At 42.1% G+C, this 19,147-nt stretch overlaps 1 protein-coding gene across 2 annotated transcripts in view; it reads left to right on the plus strand.

Moving 5' to 3' along the window:
• The first annotated feature begins 354 nt into the window (after positions 1-354).
• The window catches only part of LOC123723899 (erythroid membrane-associated protein), a 99,316-nt gene continuing 80,523 nt past the window's right edge, over positions 355-19,147 (plus strand). For both annotated transcript variants that reach the window (XM_045711976.1, XM_045711977.1), the window contains exons 1-2: positions 355-605; positions 13,571-13,921. In XM_045711976.1, coding sequence (XP_045567932.1) covers positions 533-605; positions 13,571-13,921 — 424 coding nt within the window. In that variant the 5' untranslated portion in view covers positions 355-532. The remainder of the gene's footprint in view (positions 606-13,570; positions 13,922-19,147) is intronic.

Below are 19,147 nucleotides of genomic sequence, written 5' to 3' on the forward strand. Positions count from 1 at the left end.
CCTCTCTGATTAAATTAGTGTAATTTCTGCCATACTGCTCACACCTGTCTAGCTAGTCAACAACTGACAGTGAAAAGCACATATATTTTATATGATCAATGTTCTTGGGTCATTTCACGTCGCAAGTTGTTACTAGTTGAAATATTTACTACGGCTTACTTGTTATCACATTCTTTTCACGATTCACAATTGTGCGCGTATTTTAGGACATTTTGACATGAAGTTAATGTCCATATCAGAACACTAGATGAAGCTAGATATCGCGAGATGGTATGAAGTTAATGTTCATATCAGAGCACTAGATGGAGCTAGATATCGCGAGATGATATGCAACTAGAAGTACTGTAAGTGAAAGTGAAAGTAAAGTGTGAAACTCCACCGCCCTTTATTTCTGGAACAGACGTCGTGTTACATTCTGTTCGTTGACAAATTAGCCTTTCGACTGTTTTGGTTTATTTTTCTAAACTCCTAATAGTTTTATTCACCAGTTACAAACAGCTTTACCTTGGAGTCAGACTTGTTTTGTAGTGAAATGAAGACCTTTCCGACCTCGGCGGTCTGGTGTTTAGGGATTCTGTTCATCAGTGTTTCATTGATAACGACAGGTAGGACACAACATTATTCCTTCATTATTTATCCTGTAGGCTATTTTATTATCTGAACATAATATTAACAAGAAAGAAACGGGGCGAATTCAAGTGCAGGAAATGTAGATGTATTGTCGTCGCTCTGTTGTCTGATCAGTAGTTTGGGATGTGGTGGTGACATAGGGTGGTGTCCGTGGAAAACACTTATTTTAACGATACTTAGATATGGCAGTGACTTTTTCGTAGCAGGTTATGAGAATTTCCCAAAGTAGGTTAGGATAATTCATTTAAGTTTAGGAAAAGGTTTAGTGAAAATGCTCTCCTAACTTGTTACGAAAATCGTAGCTGTATCGACGTGGCGCATGAAGTAGGAAGTGGCGAACATTGTTAAACTACAGGAAGTGTCGCCATGTTTATGACTAAAAAGAGGAGACGTTTCACAATCTGAGTTGAAGAGATCAGTGGCGACCCGTCATTCAGGGCAGGTGGGGCTCTAGCTAAAAAATATATTAATTTTTTTGTTGTTGCCTGTTTTGCATGTTATTTTGGTATTAATACGTGTCACATATCAGTTGCCTCCCGGCCCTATTTATTTTATTATTATTATGAAAACAACAAATACAAAAAACTGAAATATACAAGAGTACATACAGTGGGGGAAAAAGTATTTGATCCCCTGCTGATTTTGTATGTTTGCCCACTGACAAAGAAAGGATCAGTCTATAATTTAAATGGTAGGTTTATTAGAACAGTGAGAGACAGAATAACAATGAAAATATCCAGAAAAAGGCATGTCAAAAATGTGATAAATTGATTTGCATTTTAATGAGGGAAATAAGTATTTGACCCCCTCTCAATCAGAAAGATTTCTGGCTCCCAGGTGTCTTTTATACAGGTAACGAGCTGAGATTAGGAGCACACTCTTATAGGAAGTGCTCCTAACTGCAGCTTGTTACCTGTAAAAAAGACACCTGTCCACAGAAGCAATCAATCAATCAGATTCCAAACTCTCCAAAAAGTGAAAGTGTTGTGGTCAGATGAGACCAAAATGGAGCTCTTTGACATCAACTCAACTTACCGTGTTTGGAGGAGGAAGAATGCTGCCTATGACCACAAGAACACCATCCCCACCGTCAAACATGGAGGTGGAAACATTATGCTTTGGGGGTGTTTTTCTGCTAAGGGGACAGGACAACTTAACCGCATCAAAGGGACGATGGACGGGGCCATGTACTGTCAAATCTTGGGTGAGAACCTCCTTCCTTCAGCCAGGGCATTGAAAATGGGTCGTGGATGGGTATTCCAGCATGACAATGACCCAAACACACGGCCAAGGCAACAAAGGAGTGGCTCAAGAAGAAGCACATTAAGGTCCTTGAGTGGCCTAGCCAGTCTCCAGACCTTAATCCCCTAGAAAATATGTGGAGGGAGCTGAAGGTTCGAGTTGCCAAACGTCAGCCTCAAAACCTTAATGACTTGGAGAAGATCTGCAAAGAGGAGTGGGACAAAATCCCTCCTGAGATGTGTGCAAACCTGGTGGCCAACTACAAGAAAAGTCTGACCTCTGTGATTGCCAACAAGGGTTTTGCCACCAAGTACTAAGTCATGTTTTGGAGGGGTCAAATACTTATTTCCCTTATTAAAATGCAAATCGTTTTATAACATTTTTGACATGCGTTTTTCTTGATTTTTTTGTTGTTGTTGTTATTCTGTCTCTCACTGTTCAAATAAACCTACCATTAAAATTATAGACTCATAATTTCTTTGTCAGTGGGCAAACATACAAAATCAGCAGGGGATCAAATTATTTTTTCCCTCACTGTAAACAGACAGGGGTATTACATTGCAAACTGATATGTGACACGTATTAATGCCAAAATAACATGCAAAACAGGCACACACAAAAACAACGTCTATACAGTTGAAGTCGGAAGTTAACATACACTTAGGTTGGAGTTAAAACTTGTTTTTCAACCACTCCACACATTTCTTGTTAACAAACTATAGTTTTGGCAAGTCCGTTAGGACATCTACTTTGTGCATGGCACAAGTAATTTTTCCAACAGTTGTTTACAGACAAATTATTTCACATATAATTCACTGTATCACAATTTCAGTCGGTCAGAAGTTTACATACCGTCATTTCCGGACTATTGAGCGCACCTGAATATAAGCCGCACCCACTGAATAAAAAAATATATATATATTTTGAACATAAATAAGCCACACATGTCTATAAGCCGCAGGTGCCTACCGGTACATTGAAACGAATGAACTTTACACAGGCTTTAACGAAACACGGCTTGTAACAAAAATAAATAGGCTTTAACGAAACACGGCTTGTAACAAAAAATTAAAAATTAGCAGTAAACAATAGCCTACCAAGAAAGTCATTGGTCACTATCTTCCTCCTCCTGTGCACTGAAACCACTGAAGTCATCTCCTTCGGTGTCGGAGTTGAATAACCTTGCTTCATCCGATATTGGATCGTTTTCATTGTCGCTCCCGTTACATTTACATTTACATTTAAGTCATTTAGCAGACGCTCTTATCCAGAGCGACTTACAAATTGGTGCATTCACCTTATAATATCCAGTGGAACAACCACTTTACAAAAGTGCATCTAAATCTTTTAAGGGGGGGGGTTAGAAGGATTACTTTATCCTATCCCAGGTATTCCTTGAAGAGGTGGGGTTTCAGGTGTCTCCGGAAGGTGGTGATTGACTCCGCTGTCCTGGCGTCGTGAGGGAGCTTGTTCCACCATTGGGGTGCCAGAGCAGCGAACAGTTTTGACTGGGCTGAGCGGGAACTGTGCTTCCTCAGAGGTAGGGAGGCGAGCAGGCCAGAGGTGGATGAACGGAGTGCCCTTGTTTGGGTGTAGGGCCTGATCAGAGCCTGAAGGTACGGGGGTGCCGTTCCCCTCACAGCTCCGTAGGCAAGCACCATGGTCTTGTAGCGGATGCGAGCTTCGACTGGAAGCCAGTGGAGAGAGCGGAGGAGCGGGGTGACGTGAGAGAACTTGGGAAGGTTGAACACCAGACGGGCTGCGGCATTCTGGATGAGTTGTAGGGGTTTAATGGCACAGGCAGGGAGCCCAGCCAACAGCGAGTTGCAATAATCCAGACTCGTCACTTTCATCCGGAGGCAAATCCCCCGCTGAGCCCTCTTCAACACGCAGCAGTCAAGCCTTTCGAAACCCGTTGATGATAGTGGATTTTTTGACAATGCTCCACTGAAAAAAAAATTGAAAGCGGGAAAAATCCATATATTAGCCGCGTCATTGTTTAAGCTGCGAGGTTCAAAGCGTGGGAAAAAAGTTGCGGCTTATAGTCCGGAAATTACGGTACACTAAGTTGACTGTGCCTGTAAACAGCTTGGAAAATTCCAGAAAATGATGTCATGGCTTCTGATAGGTTAATTGACATAATTTGAGTCAATTGGATGTATTTCAAGGCCTACCTTCAAACGCAGTGCCTCTTTGCTTGACATCATGAGAAAATCTAAGAAATAAACCAAGAACTCAGAAAAAAAATTGTAGACCTCCACAAGTCTGGTTCATCCTTGGGAACAATTTCCAAACGCCTGAAGGTACCACGTTCATCTGTACAAACAATTGTACTCAAGTATAAACACCATGGGACCACGCAGCCGTCATACCGCTCAGGAAGGAGACGCGTTCTGTCTCCTAGAGATGAACGTACTTCGGTGCAAAAAGTGCAAATCAATCCCTGAACAACAGCAAAGGACCTTGTGAAGATTCTGGAGTAAATGGGTACAAAAATATCTATATCCAAAGTAAAACGAGTCCTATATCGACATAACCTGAAAGGCTGCTCAGCAAGGAAGAAGCCACTGCTCCAAAATGCCATTGAAAAAGCCAGACTATGGTTTGCAACAGTACATGGGGACAAAGATCAAACTTTTTTGGAGAAATGTCCTCTGGTCTGATGAAACAAAAATAGCACTGTTTGGCCATAATGACCATCGTTATGTTTGGAGGAAAAAGGGGGAGACTTGCAAGCCGAAGAACACCATCCCAACCGTGAAGCACGGGGGAGGCAGCATCATGTTGTGGGTGTGCTTTGCTGCAGGAGGGACTGGTGCACTTCACAAAATAGATGGCATCATGAGGAAGGGAAATTATGTGGATATATTGAAGCAACATCTCAAGGCATCAGTCAGGAAGTTAAAGCTTGGTCGCAAATGGGTCTTCCAAATGGACAATGACCCCAAGCATACTTCCAAAGTTGTGGCAAAATGGCTTAAGGACAACAAAGTCAAGGTATTGGAGTGGCCATCACAAAGCCCTGACCTCAATCCCATAGAAAATATGTGGGCAGAACTGAAAAAGCGTGTGCGAGTAAGGAGGCCTACAAACCTGACTCAGTTACACCAGCTCTGTCAGGAGGAATGGGCCAAAATTCACCCAACTTATTATGGGAAGCTTGTGGAAGGCTACCCGAAACGTTTGACCCAAGTTAAACCATTTAAAGGCAATGCTACCAAATACTAATTGGGTGTATATTAGAGGTCGACTGATTAATCGGAATGGCCGATTAATTAGGGCCGATTTCAAGTTTTCATATCAATCAGAAATCGATATTTTTGGACGCTGATTGAAAAAAATAAATATATTTATATTATATTTCTGTATAATTTAACTAGGCAAGTAAGTTAAGAACACATTCTTATTTTCAGTGACGGCCTAGGAACGATGGGTTAACTGCCTTGTTCAGGGGCAGAACGACAGATTTTTACCTTGTCAGCTCAGGGATTCAATCTTGCAACCTTACGGTTAACTAGTCCAAAGCTCTAACCACCTGCTTTACATTGCACTCCACGAGGAGCCTGCCTGTTATGCGAATGCAGTAAGAAGCCAAGGTAAGTTGCTAGCTAGCATTAAAAATATCTTATAAAAAACAATCAATCAATCATAATCACTAGTTAACTACACATGGTTGATGATATTACTAGTTTATCTAGCCTGTCCTGCGTTGCATATAATCGCTTAGGTACACGTTGCTCCAACCATAAACATCAATACCTTTCTTAAAATCAATACACAAGTATATATTTTTAAACCTGCATTTTTAGTTAATATTGCCTGCTAACATGAATTTATTTTAACTAGGGAAAATGTGTCACTTCTCTTACAACAGAGTCAGGGTATATGCAGCAGTTTGGGCCGCCTGGCTCGTTGCGAACTGTGTGAAGACTATTTCTTCCTAACAAAGACAGCCAACTTCGCCAAACGGGGGATGATTTAACAAAAGCGCATTTGCGAAAAAAGCACAATCGTTGCACGACTGTACCTAACCATAAACATCAATGCCTTTCTTAAAATCAATACACAGAAGTATATATTTATAAACCTGCATATTTAGTTAAAATAAATCCAGGTTAGCAGACAATATTAACCAGGTGAAATTGTGTCACTTCTCTTGCGTTCATTGCATGCAGAGTCAGGGTATATGCAACAGTTTGGGTCGCCTGGCTTGTTGCGAACTAATTTGACAGAATTTTACGTAATTATGACATAACATTGAAGGTTGTGCAATGTAACAGGAATATTTAGACTTAGGGATGCCACCCGTTAGATAAAATACGGAACTGTTCCGTATTTCACTGAAAGAATAAACGTTTTGTTTTCAAGATGATAGTTTCCAGATTCGACCATATTAATGACCTAAGGCTCGTATTTCTATGTGTTTATTATATTATAATTAAGTCTATGATTTGATATTTGATAGAGCAGTCTGACTGAGCGGTGGTAGGCACCAGCAGGCTCGTAAGCATTCCTTCAAACAGCACTTTCGTGCATTTTGCCAGCAGCTCTTCGCAATGCTTTAAGCATTGCGCTGTTTATGACATCAAGCCTATCAACTCCTGAGATTAGGCTGGTGTAATCGATGTGAAATGGCTAGCTAGTTAGCGGGGTGCGCGCTAATAGCGTTTCAAACGTCACTCGCTCTGAGACTTGGAGTAGATGTTCCCCTTGCTCTGTATGGGTAACGCTGCTTCGAGGGTGGCTGTTGTCGATGTGTTCCTGGTTCGAGCCCAGGTAGGAGCGAGGAGAGGGACGGAAGCAATACTGTTGCACTAGCAATACTAAAGTGCCTATAAGAACATCCAATAGTCAAAGGTATATGAAATACAAATTGTATAGAGAAATAGTCCTATAATTCCTTTAATAACTACAACCTAAAACTTCTTACCTGGGAATATTGAAGACTCATGTTAAAAGGAACCACCAGCTTTCATATGTTCTCATGTTCTGAGCAAGGAACTTAAACGTTAGCTTTTTTACATGGCACATATTGCACTTTTACTTTCTTCTCCAACACTTTGTTTTTGCATTATTTAAACCAAATTGAACATGTTTCATTATTTATTTGAGGCTAAATTAATTTATTGATGTATTATATAAAGTTAAAATAAGTGTTCATTCAGTATTGTTGTAATTGTCATTATTACAAAAAAAAAGAGGCTTTTTTTGTCCTCCAATAATCGGTATCGGCGCCGAAAAATCATAATCGGTCGACCTACTACAGAGGGTAGTGTGTACGGCAGTACATCACTGGGTCTAAGCTTCCTGCCAACCAGGACCTCTACACCAGGCGGTGTCAGAGGAAGGCCCTAAAAATTGTCAAAGACCCCAGCCACCCCAGTCATAGACTGTTCTCTCTACTACAGCATGGCAAGCGGTACCGGAGTACCAAGTCTAGGACAAAAAGGCTTCTCAACAGTTTTTACCCCCAAGCCATAAGACTCCTGAACAGGTAATCAAATGGCTACCCGGACTATCTGCATTGTGTGTCCCCACCCCCAACCCCTCTTTTAAGCTTCTGCTCTTCTCTGTTTATCATATATGCATAGGGACTTTAACTATATCTACATGTACATACTACCTCAATCAGCCTGACTAACCGGTGCCTGTATATAGCCTCTCTACTGTATGTAGCCTCTCTACTGTATATAGCCTCTCTACTGTATATAGCCTCTCTACTGTATATAGCCTCTCTACTGTATATAGCCTCTCTACTGTATATAGCCTCTCTACTGTATATAGCCTCTCTACTGTATGTAGCCTCTCTACTGTATATAGCCTCTCTACTGTATATAGCCTCTCTACTGTATATAGCCTCTCTACTGTATATAGCCTCTCTACTGTATATAGCCTCTACTGTATATAGCCTCTACTGTATATAGCCTCTCTACTGTATATAGCCTCTCTACTGTATATAGCCTCTCTACTGTTATTTTTCACTGTCTTTTAACTGTTGTTTTATTTCTTTACCTACCTATTGTTCACCTAATACCTTTTTTGCACTGTTGTTTAGAGCCTGTAAGTAAGTATTTCACTGTAAGGTCTAAACCTGTTAAAAATAAAATAAACTTTGGTTTGATTTGGTGCTGAAATGAAAGCTCTGCTGTTGGGACAGCTTTATGTTTGTAACAGTTAGTGAGCACCGTTTGTGACCGTTATAGTGCAATTCATGCATTGTTTAGTGTTGTGTAGTGGCTTTGTTGGCATGAATCAACAAAAAAAATGGGGAGTTTTAAATGCTGAAATCGCCACTGGAAGATTGAAGAGATACAAAGAATTCCGATTGTCAAATGTCTTCTCTTTTTAGTCATAAATATGGCTGAAGCCAAGTATGTGTAGACTCACCAGGGCGAACAAGGGTTATGTTACAGTGCCCATTAGAGGACTCATCTTTATATCTGTGCCATAATATTTTCTGGTCAACATACAGAGTGCTGGTGGAAGCCCTAAATGACGCTGCACATGTTAAAACAGCCTATTGGCCACTAGAGGCCTCTGTCATTCTCTATGGTAATGCCTTGTGCCCCCTGTGACTGCTGTGAAGCAGGCAAGAAGAACTTCCGGGTCACATATTTCTGGATTTCTTCAGAATAAGACTCCCATCCTCTATACTTTGTAAAGTAATTATTAGGGTGAAAATGTGCGCAATTATCTATTTGTTTTGTACTAGTTATCATACAAAGAATGATTACAAGTATTTTTGCTAGATATTATGTGATTTTTTTTTATTTGATTATTTCTAAATGGTCAACAGTGTGTTTTGTGTCCTATCATCTATTGCACCATACACAGTTTAATTTTAACCTATAGCAACATCATCCTGAACACTCCATCTACTGAACACTCCATCTACTGAACACAGTGTTTCTTTCCATTGTTCAACCAGTTAGCTTCTCACCTAATCACCTGCTAGTATCTAGCTAGTCCGCCTGGGTTCATTTAACCAAGTTGGAGGCTCACGTTAGCTAACTAGCTAGCTACCACAGCTAGGTTTGACTATTTCTTCTCTCATCTCTCTCTTGCTGTGTTACGCAAGTTAGCAAACTGCCATTTGGACAGATAATTTGGAAAAGGTGTTTTAAGTAACAAACATGACTAATTATCAATTTGATGGTAATTCAGGTTAAATAGGTCCTGTCATACATACATCTGTCAATTACTTTTTTTAAATTTAGATAACTAACTTTGCAAGCTAGCTAAATTAGCTAACATTACCTACCTCAAATCAACCTCTTTCCCTGTCCTCTTGCTTGCTAACGTTAGCTAATGAGCTATTTTATTGTGTTGTGGTAGCTAGCTAGCTATGTTAGCTAGATAACGTTAGCCTTGCTAGCTTACTGGAGCTTATTGTTAACATTGATGTTTTCAAATCAAAATCAAATCAAATGTATTTATATAACCCTTTGTACATCAGCTGATATCTCAAAGTGCTGTACAAAGTGTTTTACATGTGTCATGGAATATAGTGAGCTAAATGTACGTTTTTTTGTCGACGTCTGGCAAGCCAACGTTAACGTTGTTAGCTAGCTGCTATATGTAGTTATGTCAGTGCTTGTAGAAAGGTAGATAATGTTAAGTCTGACTTTTGACTGTTGTAGGACATTTTCAATCAGCTAACTTTAGCTAACTAGCTAGCTACCACAGCTAGGTTTGACTTTTTCTAGCTAGTATCTAGTCCGCCTGGGTTAATTTAACCAAGTTGGAGGCTCACGTTAGCTATGCAAGAGATAGCTACTGTGGTACCTGTTGGTCTACCCATTGTTTTTTTCGCTCTGTGTGTGTGTGTGTGTGTGTGTGTGTGTGTGTGTGTGTGTGTGTGTGTGTGTGTGTGTGTGTGTGTGTGTGTGTGTGTGTGTGTGACTGCTTTTCAAAGCCCCTTCCCTTTCACAGACAAGACAGAGCACTTTCATGATGTGAACCGGTTCTGGAAGTGTGTGTGCAAAGACAAAGGACACAAGTCATACAGTGTGTGAGAAAGTTGGTGACAGTATTGTTGATCTTGATACTTAAAAAAAAAAAAATTCTCTTTAGAGATTCATGGGCAGATTTGTGAAAGAAAAGCTTTTAAGAGTGGAATCTGGAGACTATTCCAGAAGTTTGAAAGTTTATCATTGTGAGGAGGATCCGCTCTCCAACAATAGGCCTGTTTCTGTTTTTCAGATGAGGAAGCTAGATGGCCCCACCTCGCTGTTTCCAAAAACATGTGCTCGTACTTGACTTTTTTTGTTTGCACACATCTATTTTATACATGCGGGAGTAAAATGGTCGCACTGTAGAGCCCTGCATCACAAATATCTGTTAGCTGTAAATGCTCAGTAAATGCATGGTAGATAAGGATGGGGTTTATTTTGGATAACTGTAAAGATCTCTTCACACTTCCAAATGCATTCAACTATCTCAACATGGCTTCCAGTTACTTTCTTATCCTGTCAATATGGCTGTTGTATCATGTAGTTTGACTATATGCAACAGTGACTGATTACTTTTTTATATTCTTTAAGCCACTGTGTCATATACCATCAGAACCTGTTGGACCAACACCAGACTGTTGTTAAAGCACTGTGTCATATACCATCAGAGAAGTGGAGGACGGCCACAAAAAATGAATTGTTGTTCTTGTTCGATTGTGTTCATTTTGTAATTCTATAACCCAGTTAATAAAGACGTGTATACATTGTATTTCTTTACTGATACAAAGTAAATGTTCAACAGTGATTGCGAATTGGACTCTAGGATTACTTACAATATGCAATTTCATCTTTGTAGATATTCTGCATAACAGAATCAAATATAATAACTATTATAAGTATAACATTACTGTTACCTCAAAAAACACCAACTCTTTTCTTATGAGATTATAGGATGGTTAGCTGAATTATCATGCGGTAAAAACTCAACAGTGAGAATACACTTTTTAAAATACAGGAAGGTTATATAGTTTACCACCATCTGATCTAGTCAGAATACAGGAAGGTTATATAGTTTACCACCATCTGATCTAGTCAGAATACAGGAAGGTTATATAGTTTACCACCATCTGATCTAGTCAGAATACAGGAAGGTTATATAGTTTACCACCATCTGATCTAGTCAGAATACAGGAAGGTTATATAGTTTACCACCATCTGATCTAGTCAGAATACAGGAAGGTTATATAGTTTACCACCATCTGATCTAGTCAGAATACAGGAAGGTTATATAGTTTACCACCATCTGATCTAGTCAGAATACAGGAAGGTTATATAGTTTACCACCATCTGATCTAGTCAGAATACAGGAAGGTTATATAGTTTACCACCATCTGATCTAGTCAGAATACAGGAAGGTTATATAGTTTACCACCATCTGATCTAGTCAGAATACAGGAAGGCTATATAGTTTACCACCATCTGATCTAGTTAGTAATTCAAGAAGATCTACATAAACATGTGGCCAAATGTTTTTAATCAGGCTACACTGTCCCATTAATGTCCCACAAAATCATCCTGTTGTCCCGCATTTGGTTATTTTAAATGTGGTCACCCTAGGCATGTCTATACACTTTCCCACTGCTGCGAGCGATAAACGGGATACACCAAAGCAGCGCAATTGAATTCACGGTTGAATTCACCCATGCAAGAGCATCAGGCTGTTATGTCATAAAGTAGATGTGTCACAGGTGTCGTAGAGAATGGACCAAGGCGCAGCGGGTTGCGTGCTCAACATATTATTTTATTAATAACGTGAACACGGAAAAACAAGAAAATAGAGAAACACGACAGGAAACAGTTTTGCAGGCTATAACTACAAGCAATGCAAAAACAACTACCCCCAATCAGACAGGTGAAAACAAGCTCCCTAAGTATGACTCTCAATCAGGAACAACGATGTACAGCTGTTCCTGATTGAGAGCCACACAGGCCAACAAAGAAATACACAACATAGAAAAAACCTAGAACACCAACACAAGAACATATACCAAAAACCCCGGAACACATAAATACAATACCCCTCAACATACACATAACCCCCAAACCATATAAAACAAATACCCTCTGCCACGTCCTGACCAAACTACAATAACAAATAGACCCCTTTACTGGTCAGGACGTGACAAGATGACTCAACTTTTGACTCATTAATACTTCTATTGTCTGCTAGTAGTAAATTATACCTTTGTGAAGCCTTTATTTTATAACATCATGACTGGGATGAGGGGGGTGTGTGTCTGGGATGAGGGGGTGTGTGTCTGGGATGAGGGGGTATGTGTCTGGGATGAGGGGGGTGTGTGTCTGGGATGGGGGGTGTGTCTGGGATGAGGGGGGGTGTCTGGGATGGGGGGTGTGTCTGGGATGCGGGGGGTGTCTGGGATGGGGGGTGTCTGGGATGAGGGGGGGTGTGTCTGGGATGAGGGGGGTGTGTCTGGGATGGGGGGGTGTGTCCGGGATGGGGGGTGTCTGGGATGGGGGGTGTCTGGGATGAGGGGGGGTGTCTGGGATGGGGGGTGTCTGGGATGAGGGGGTGTGTCTGGGATGAGGGGGTGTGTCTGGGATGGGGGGTGTGTCTGGGATGAGGGGGGGTGTCTGGGATGAGGGGGGGTGTCTGGGATGGGGGGGGTGTGTTTGTCAATGCATTGATGTTTGACGTGCAGTACCTGCTGTGAATTATAGTGCAGTGCATTGCGGGTTGTATGGAAGCGGGACAAAATGAATTGACAATCCAAATCATTGTGCTGGCCGATCATAAATGTATCACGGGCCGGGTTCGGCTGGCGGGCCTTGTGTTTGGCTTGTGATCTACACTGATTGAAGTGGATTTAACGAGTGACATCAATAAGGGATCATAGCTTTCACCTGGATTCACCTGGTCAGTCTGTCATGGAAAGAGAAGCTGTTCATAAAGCTTTGTTAATAACTCAGTGTATACTTGCTAATGGCAGCCTGCAGTACCCCGGTTGGCCTTCAACTTCAGGTACTTAATGAGAGGGGGCAGCACTGAGCTAGCCTGCAACGTCACTTCCTGGAGTAGCTCAAACTGCCTGCATGTTATGTCTAATGGCAGCCTGCAGTACCCCGGTTGGCCTTCAACTGGAGTTACTTAATGAGAGGGGGCAGCACTGAGCTAGCCTGCATGTTATGTCTAATGGCAGCCTGCAGTACCCCGGTTGGCCTTCAACTGGAGTTACTTAATGAGAGGGGGCAGCACTGAGCTAGCCTGCATGTTATGTCTAATGGCAGCCTGCAGTACCCCGGTTGGCCTTTAACTTGAGCTACTTAATGAGGGGGGGCAGCACTGAGCTAGCCTGCATGATATGTCTAATGGCAGCCTGCAGTACCCCGGTTGGCCTTTAACTTGAGTTACTTAATGAGAGGGGGCAGCACTGAGCTAGCCTGCATGTTATGTCTAATGGCAGCCTGCAGTACCCCGGTTGGCCTTCAACTTGAGTTACTTAATGAGAGGGGGCAGCACTGAGCTAGCCTGTAACGTCACTTACTTGAGTAGCTAAAACTGTCTCCATAAATCTCCCACATGAGATGCCATCTTAACCATCTTCATTTGGCTTCAATTCACTGTTGAGTCTTCACATATGAATGAATGGGGTCATGTGGACCAGAATCCATGGAACAACAGGAAGTTACCAGGCATCTTTAACTGGGTGTCATCTGTTTTTCTCCAGGGTCGTCTGAGGTTGTTGGACCGGCTGACCCAGTCGTTGCCTTAGCTGGTGATGACATCATTCTACCATGTTCCCTGAAACCCAGTGTCAGTGCTGAGGACATGGTAGTGAAGTGGACAGGATTGTACCTGAAAACGAAAAACGTCCATCTTTACCGTGAAGGTCGAGACTCCAATGTGGACCAGTCTCCATCCTACAGGGGAAGGACATCAATGTTTAATGAAGAACTGAAGAACGGCAACGTCTCCTTAAAGCTGACCAGAGTTACTCTCTCTGATGCTGGAAGCTACAGGTGCTTCATTCCAACACTGACCAGCCAGGTGAAGGAAACCACCGTTCAACTCTTTGTTGGTGAGTCATGAATACTGGATATGTGATCAGAGGTTGTATTGGTAAATCTGGCTAAATGATTGGCTGCTAAAATATCAACATGTCTTCATCCCTCATCATTCCTTCCTCTGTTATAGATCATGTATTCAGCTGCTCAGCACACAGCCTTTACAACACACTCCTCACACATCAAAACCTGTCACACTGCTGTGTCCCAATATTCCTTCTACCTACTGTTGACTCATAGTATTTTATTTAAAAAAATATTTAACCTTTATTTAAATAGGAGTCACATTGAGATGAAATGCTATGTTACATTTACATTACATTTTAGTCATTTAGCAGACGCTCTTATCCAGAGCGACTTACAGTAGTGAATGCATACATTTCATACCATACATTTTTTTTCTTCTCTGTACTGGCCCCCCCGTGGGAATCGAACCCACAACCCTGGCGTTGCAAACACCATGCTGGCATTGCAAACACCATGCTCTACCAACTGAGCCACAGGGAAACCGATGTTACAAGAGAGCCCTGTATACATTACAATAAAAACAGAATATTAAAACATACACGTGTATAAAACAATCAAATTCAGCACAATAAAAATAAAATAAATATTTGTTTTATAAAAGCAATCACATTCAGTTACATAGAGGTCCTCAATCAATCATTTAAACTTCCTGAGTGTCACCAGCACATCTAACTGCAGTGAACTCTGCAGATTGTTCCACAAATTAGGGGAAAGAAATAAAAATAAAAAAATAAAATATATATATATATATATATATATATATATATATATATATATATATATAGGCCATCTTGATAGATATACACAAAAACACAGATTTTCCCAAATCTGTGGAGACTGGAGGCATCTAGTGTTATACATTCCAGTGAATGTATAAACATATACATTATATTATTTATTATATCTTAATTAATGATGTACAGATAGAGGGAGTTTCTGTCAGATTGTAAATAAATACAATAGAAACTTTCTTCTTACAGACAGAGAGGTCCATCACACATTTTATACAGACTACAATGATGAGTCTTAAAATTGTGATAAAACGTATTGCGGAATGGTAGACTGTGTTTTAAAACAGAAGCATGTAAACAATATTACCAAAATCCAATACAGGGAGAAGTGTTGTTTGAACAACTCCTATATTTAATACTAAGGCATGATTTTATTTTGTTATACAAAATTATCTTGGATCTTAGCTTCTTAGTCAGATTGTCTATATACGTTACGAAGGATAACTTGTCATCAATCCAGACATCCAGGTGAGAAAATATTGAGAAATAAGCTCAATTTGGGCTCCATTTATAGCGCAGATATGCAGGTCCTCAGAGTCAACACTCTGACCTAGAAAACAGCATGAGCTTGGTTTTACTTGTATTTAAGACTAATTTAAGATCTGTATGGGATTTCTGAATTGAATCAAAGTCATGCTGAAGTTCACGAATGGCCTGCTGCACTGAGGATACAAAATTGTGTCATCTGCGTAGAGATGAATGTTACAAGTATTAACAGTGTTTCCTATGTTATTAATATACAAAGTGAACAATAATGGACCCAAAATCGAACCCTGAGGAACACCTTTTTGAATCTCAAGAAATTCTGATTTAACCCCATCTATCAAGATGGCCTGAGTTCGGTCACTAAGATAATTCTGAAACCATAAACAGGCTGTATACCCCAGGCCTATTCTTGATAATTTCTTCAGCAAAACAGAATGATCAACAGTGTCGAACGTCTTCGACAGGTCAATAAACAAGGGAGCACAGCTCTTTCTAGCATCCAAGGCATTGACAAGATCATTAACAACTAGCGTGGTTGCTGTGATAGTACTATGCCCAGGCCTAACCCTGATTGGTTTATGGAGTGGCAGCATTTATGCGGATTTCCATGCTTCCTCATAACAATGTTAAATTAAAAATGTGGGCTACTGATTAAGCAATAAGGGGTGCTGCACAGTTAAGCAAACCAGGCTCCAAATGATCAGCCCCTGGGGAATCATCATGTCTAATGTTAACAAAGCAGCAGTGAATTTCTGAAAAGGAACTCCTGAACAGCATTTTCAGTATCTACATCCAAACTACTTTTTTCAAGAGCTGGCTTTGAAATAGTACATTCAAATACACTGCTCAAAAAAATAAAGGGAACACTTAAACAACACAATGCAACTCCAAGTCAATCACACTTCTGTGAAATCAAACTGTCCACTTAGGAAGCAACACTGATTGACAATACATTTCACATGCTGTTGTGCAAATGGAATAGACAACAGGTGGAAATTATAGGCAATAAGCAAGACACCCCCAATAAAGGAGTGGTTCTGCAGGTGGTGACCACAGACCACTTCTCAGTTCTTATGCTTCCTGGCTGATGTTTTGGTCACTTTTGAATGCTGGCGGTGCTTTCACTCTAGTGGTAGCATGAGACGGAGTCTACAACCCACACAAGTGGCTCAGGTAGTGCAGCTCATCCAGGATGGCACATCAATGCGAGCTGTGGCAAGAAGGTTTGCTGTGTCTGTCAGCGTAGTGTCCAAAGCATGGAGGCGCTACCAGGAGACAGGCCAGTACGTCAGGAGACGTGGAGGAGGTGGTAGGAGGGCAACAACCCAGCAGCAGGACCGCTACCTCCGCCTTTGTGCAAGGAGGAGCAGGAGGAGCACTGCCAGAGCCCTGCAAAATGACCTCCAGCAGGCCACAAATGTGCATGTGTCAGCTCAAACGGTCAGAAACAGACTCCATGAGGGTGGTATGAGGGCCCGACGTCCACAGGTGGGGGTTGTGCTTACAGCCCAACACCGTGCAGGACGTTTGGCATTTGCCAGAAAACACCAAGATTGGCAAATTCGCCACTGGCGCCCTGTGCTCTTCACAGATGAAAGCAGGTTCACACTGAGCACGTGACAGACGTGACAGAGTCTGGAGACGCCGTGGAGAACATTCTGCTGCCTGCAATATCCTCCAGCATGACCGGTTTGGCGGTGGGTCAGTCATGGTGTGGGGTGGCATTTCTTTGGGGGGCCGCACAGCCCTCCATGTGCTCGCCAGAGGTAGCCTGACTGCCATTAGGTACCTAGATGAGATCCTCAGACCCCCTGTGAGACCATATGCTGGTGCGGTTGGCCCTGGGTTCCTCCTAATGCAAGACAATGCTAGACCTCATGAGGCTGGAGTGTGTCAGCAGTTCCTGCAAGAGGAAGGCATTGATGCTATGGACTGGCCCGCCCGTTCCCCAGACCTGAATCCAATTGAGCACATCTGGGACATCATGTCTCGCTCCATCCACCAACGCCACGTTGCACCACAGACTGTCCAGGAGTTGGTGGATGCTTTAGTCCAGGTGGATGCTTTAGTCCAGGTCTGGCAGATGGTCAGGAGACCATCCGCCACCTCATCAGGAGCATGCCCAGGCGTTGTAGGGAGGTCATACAGGCACGTGGAGGCCACACACACTACTGAGCCTCATTTTGACTTGTTTTAAGGACATTACATCAAAGTTGGATCAGACGGTAGTGTGGTTTTCAACTTTAACCTCTCTGGGCTAGGCGGGACGAATTCGTCCCACCTACGCAACAGCCAGTTGAATCCCGTGCCGCGATTTTCAAATACCTTAGAAATGCTATTACTTCAATTTCTCAAACATATGACTATTTTACAGCATTTTAAAGACAAGACTCTCATTAATCTAACCACACTGTCCAATTTCAAAAAGGCTTTACAACGAAAGCAAAACATTAGATTATGTCAGCAGAGTACCCAGCCAGAAATAATCAGACACCCATTTTTCAAGCTAGCATATAATGTCACATAAACCCAGAAGACAGCTAAATGCAGCACTAACCTTTGATGATCTTCATCAGATGACAATCCTAGGACATTATGTTATACAATACATGCATGTTTTGTTCAATCAAGTTCATATTTATATCAAAAACCAGCTTTTTACATTAGCATGTGACGTTCAGAACTAGCATACCCCCCGCAAACTTCCGGTGAATTTACTAACAATTTACTAAATTACTCACGATAAACGTTCACAAAAAACATAACAATTATTTTAAGAATTATAGATACAGAACTCCTTTGTGCAATCGAGGTGTCCGATTTTAAAATAGCTTTTCGGTGAAAGCACATTTTGCAATATTCTCAGTAGATAGCCCAGCCATCACGGCTAGCCATTTAGACACCGACCAAGTTTAGCCCTGACCAAAGTCAGATTTACTATTACAAAAGTTTGATTACCTTTGTTGTCTTCGTCAGAATGCACTCCCAGGACTGCTACTTCAATAACAAATGTTGGTTTGGTCCAAAATAATCCATCGTTATATCCAAATAGCGGCGTTTTGTTCGTATGCTCCAGACACTATCCGAAATGGTAAATCAGAGTTACGAGCATGGCGCAATTTGTGACAAAAAAATTCTAAATATTCCATTACCGTACTTCGAAGTATGTCAACCGCTGTTTAAAATCCATTTTTATGCCATTTTTCTCGTAAAAAAGCGATAATATTCCGACCGGGAATCTCCGTTTAGGTAAACAGAGGAAAGAAAACAAAGCTTTCGGTCGACGCGGGCACGAGCCTGAGTCTCACAGTACTGTAACCAGCCACTACCCAAACGCGCTACTTTTTTTCAGCCAGAGCCTGCAAAGCCACGATTCAGCTTTTTGCCGCCTTCTGAGAGCCTATGGCAGCCGTAGGAAGTGTCACGTAACAGCAGAGATCCTTTGTAATGGTAGATGGCACGAACTGTGCCCACTCCCCTGGCCGGTCCCGGCAATACGACCGCAGGAACCTGCCCACATCCTGGTTAATGCGCTCTACCTGCCCATTACTCTCGGGGTGGAACCCCGAGGTCAGGCTGACCGAGACCCCCAGCCTCTCAATAAACGGGGAGGGGCTGTAATTTCCCTCGAGGTAGGTGCCTAGGAGCCTTACACTGAGCGCACACCGAACAGGAAGAGACATAACGCCGAACATCCTCAGCCAAGGTGGGCCACCAGTACCTTCCCTTCAGGCCCCGCACTGTCCGTTCCACCCCAGGATGACCCGAGGAGGGTAAAGTGTGGGACCATCGGATCAGGCGATCGCGAACACCAAGCGGAACGTATTTCAGGCCCACGGGACACTGCGGTGGAGTGGGTTCTGACCGACCCGCCCTCTCGATGTCCGCATCAGTGAGGTAATGGGAGCTGCCACCTGGCCAAAACCCCGGATAAAC

Source organism: Salmo salar, unplaced genomic scaffold (genome assembly GCF_905237065.1).
Source record: "Salmo salar unplaced genomic scaffold, Ssal_v3.1, whole genome shotgun sequence".
Taxonomy (NCBI): domain Eukaryota; kingdom Metazoa; phylum Chordata; class Actinopteri; order Salmoniformes; family Salmonidae; genus Salmo; species Salmo salar.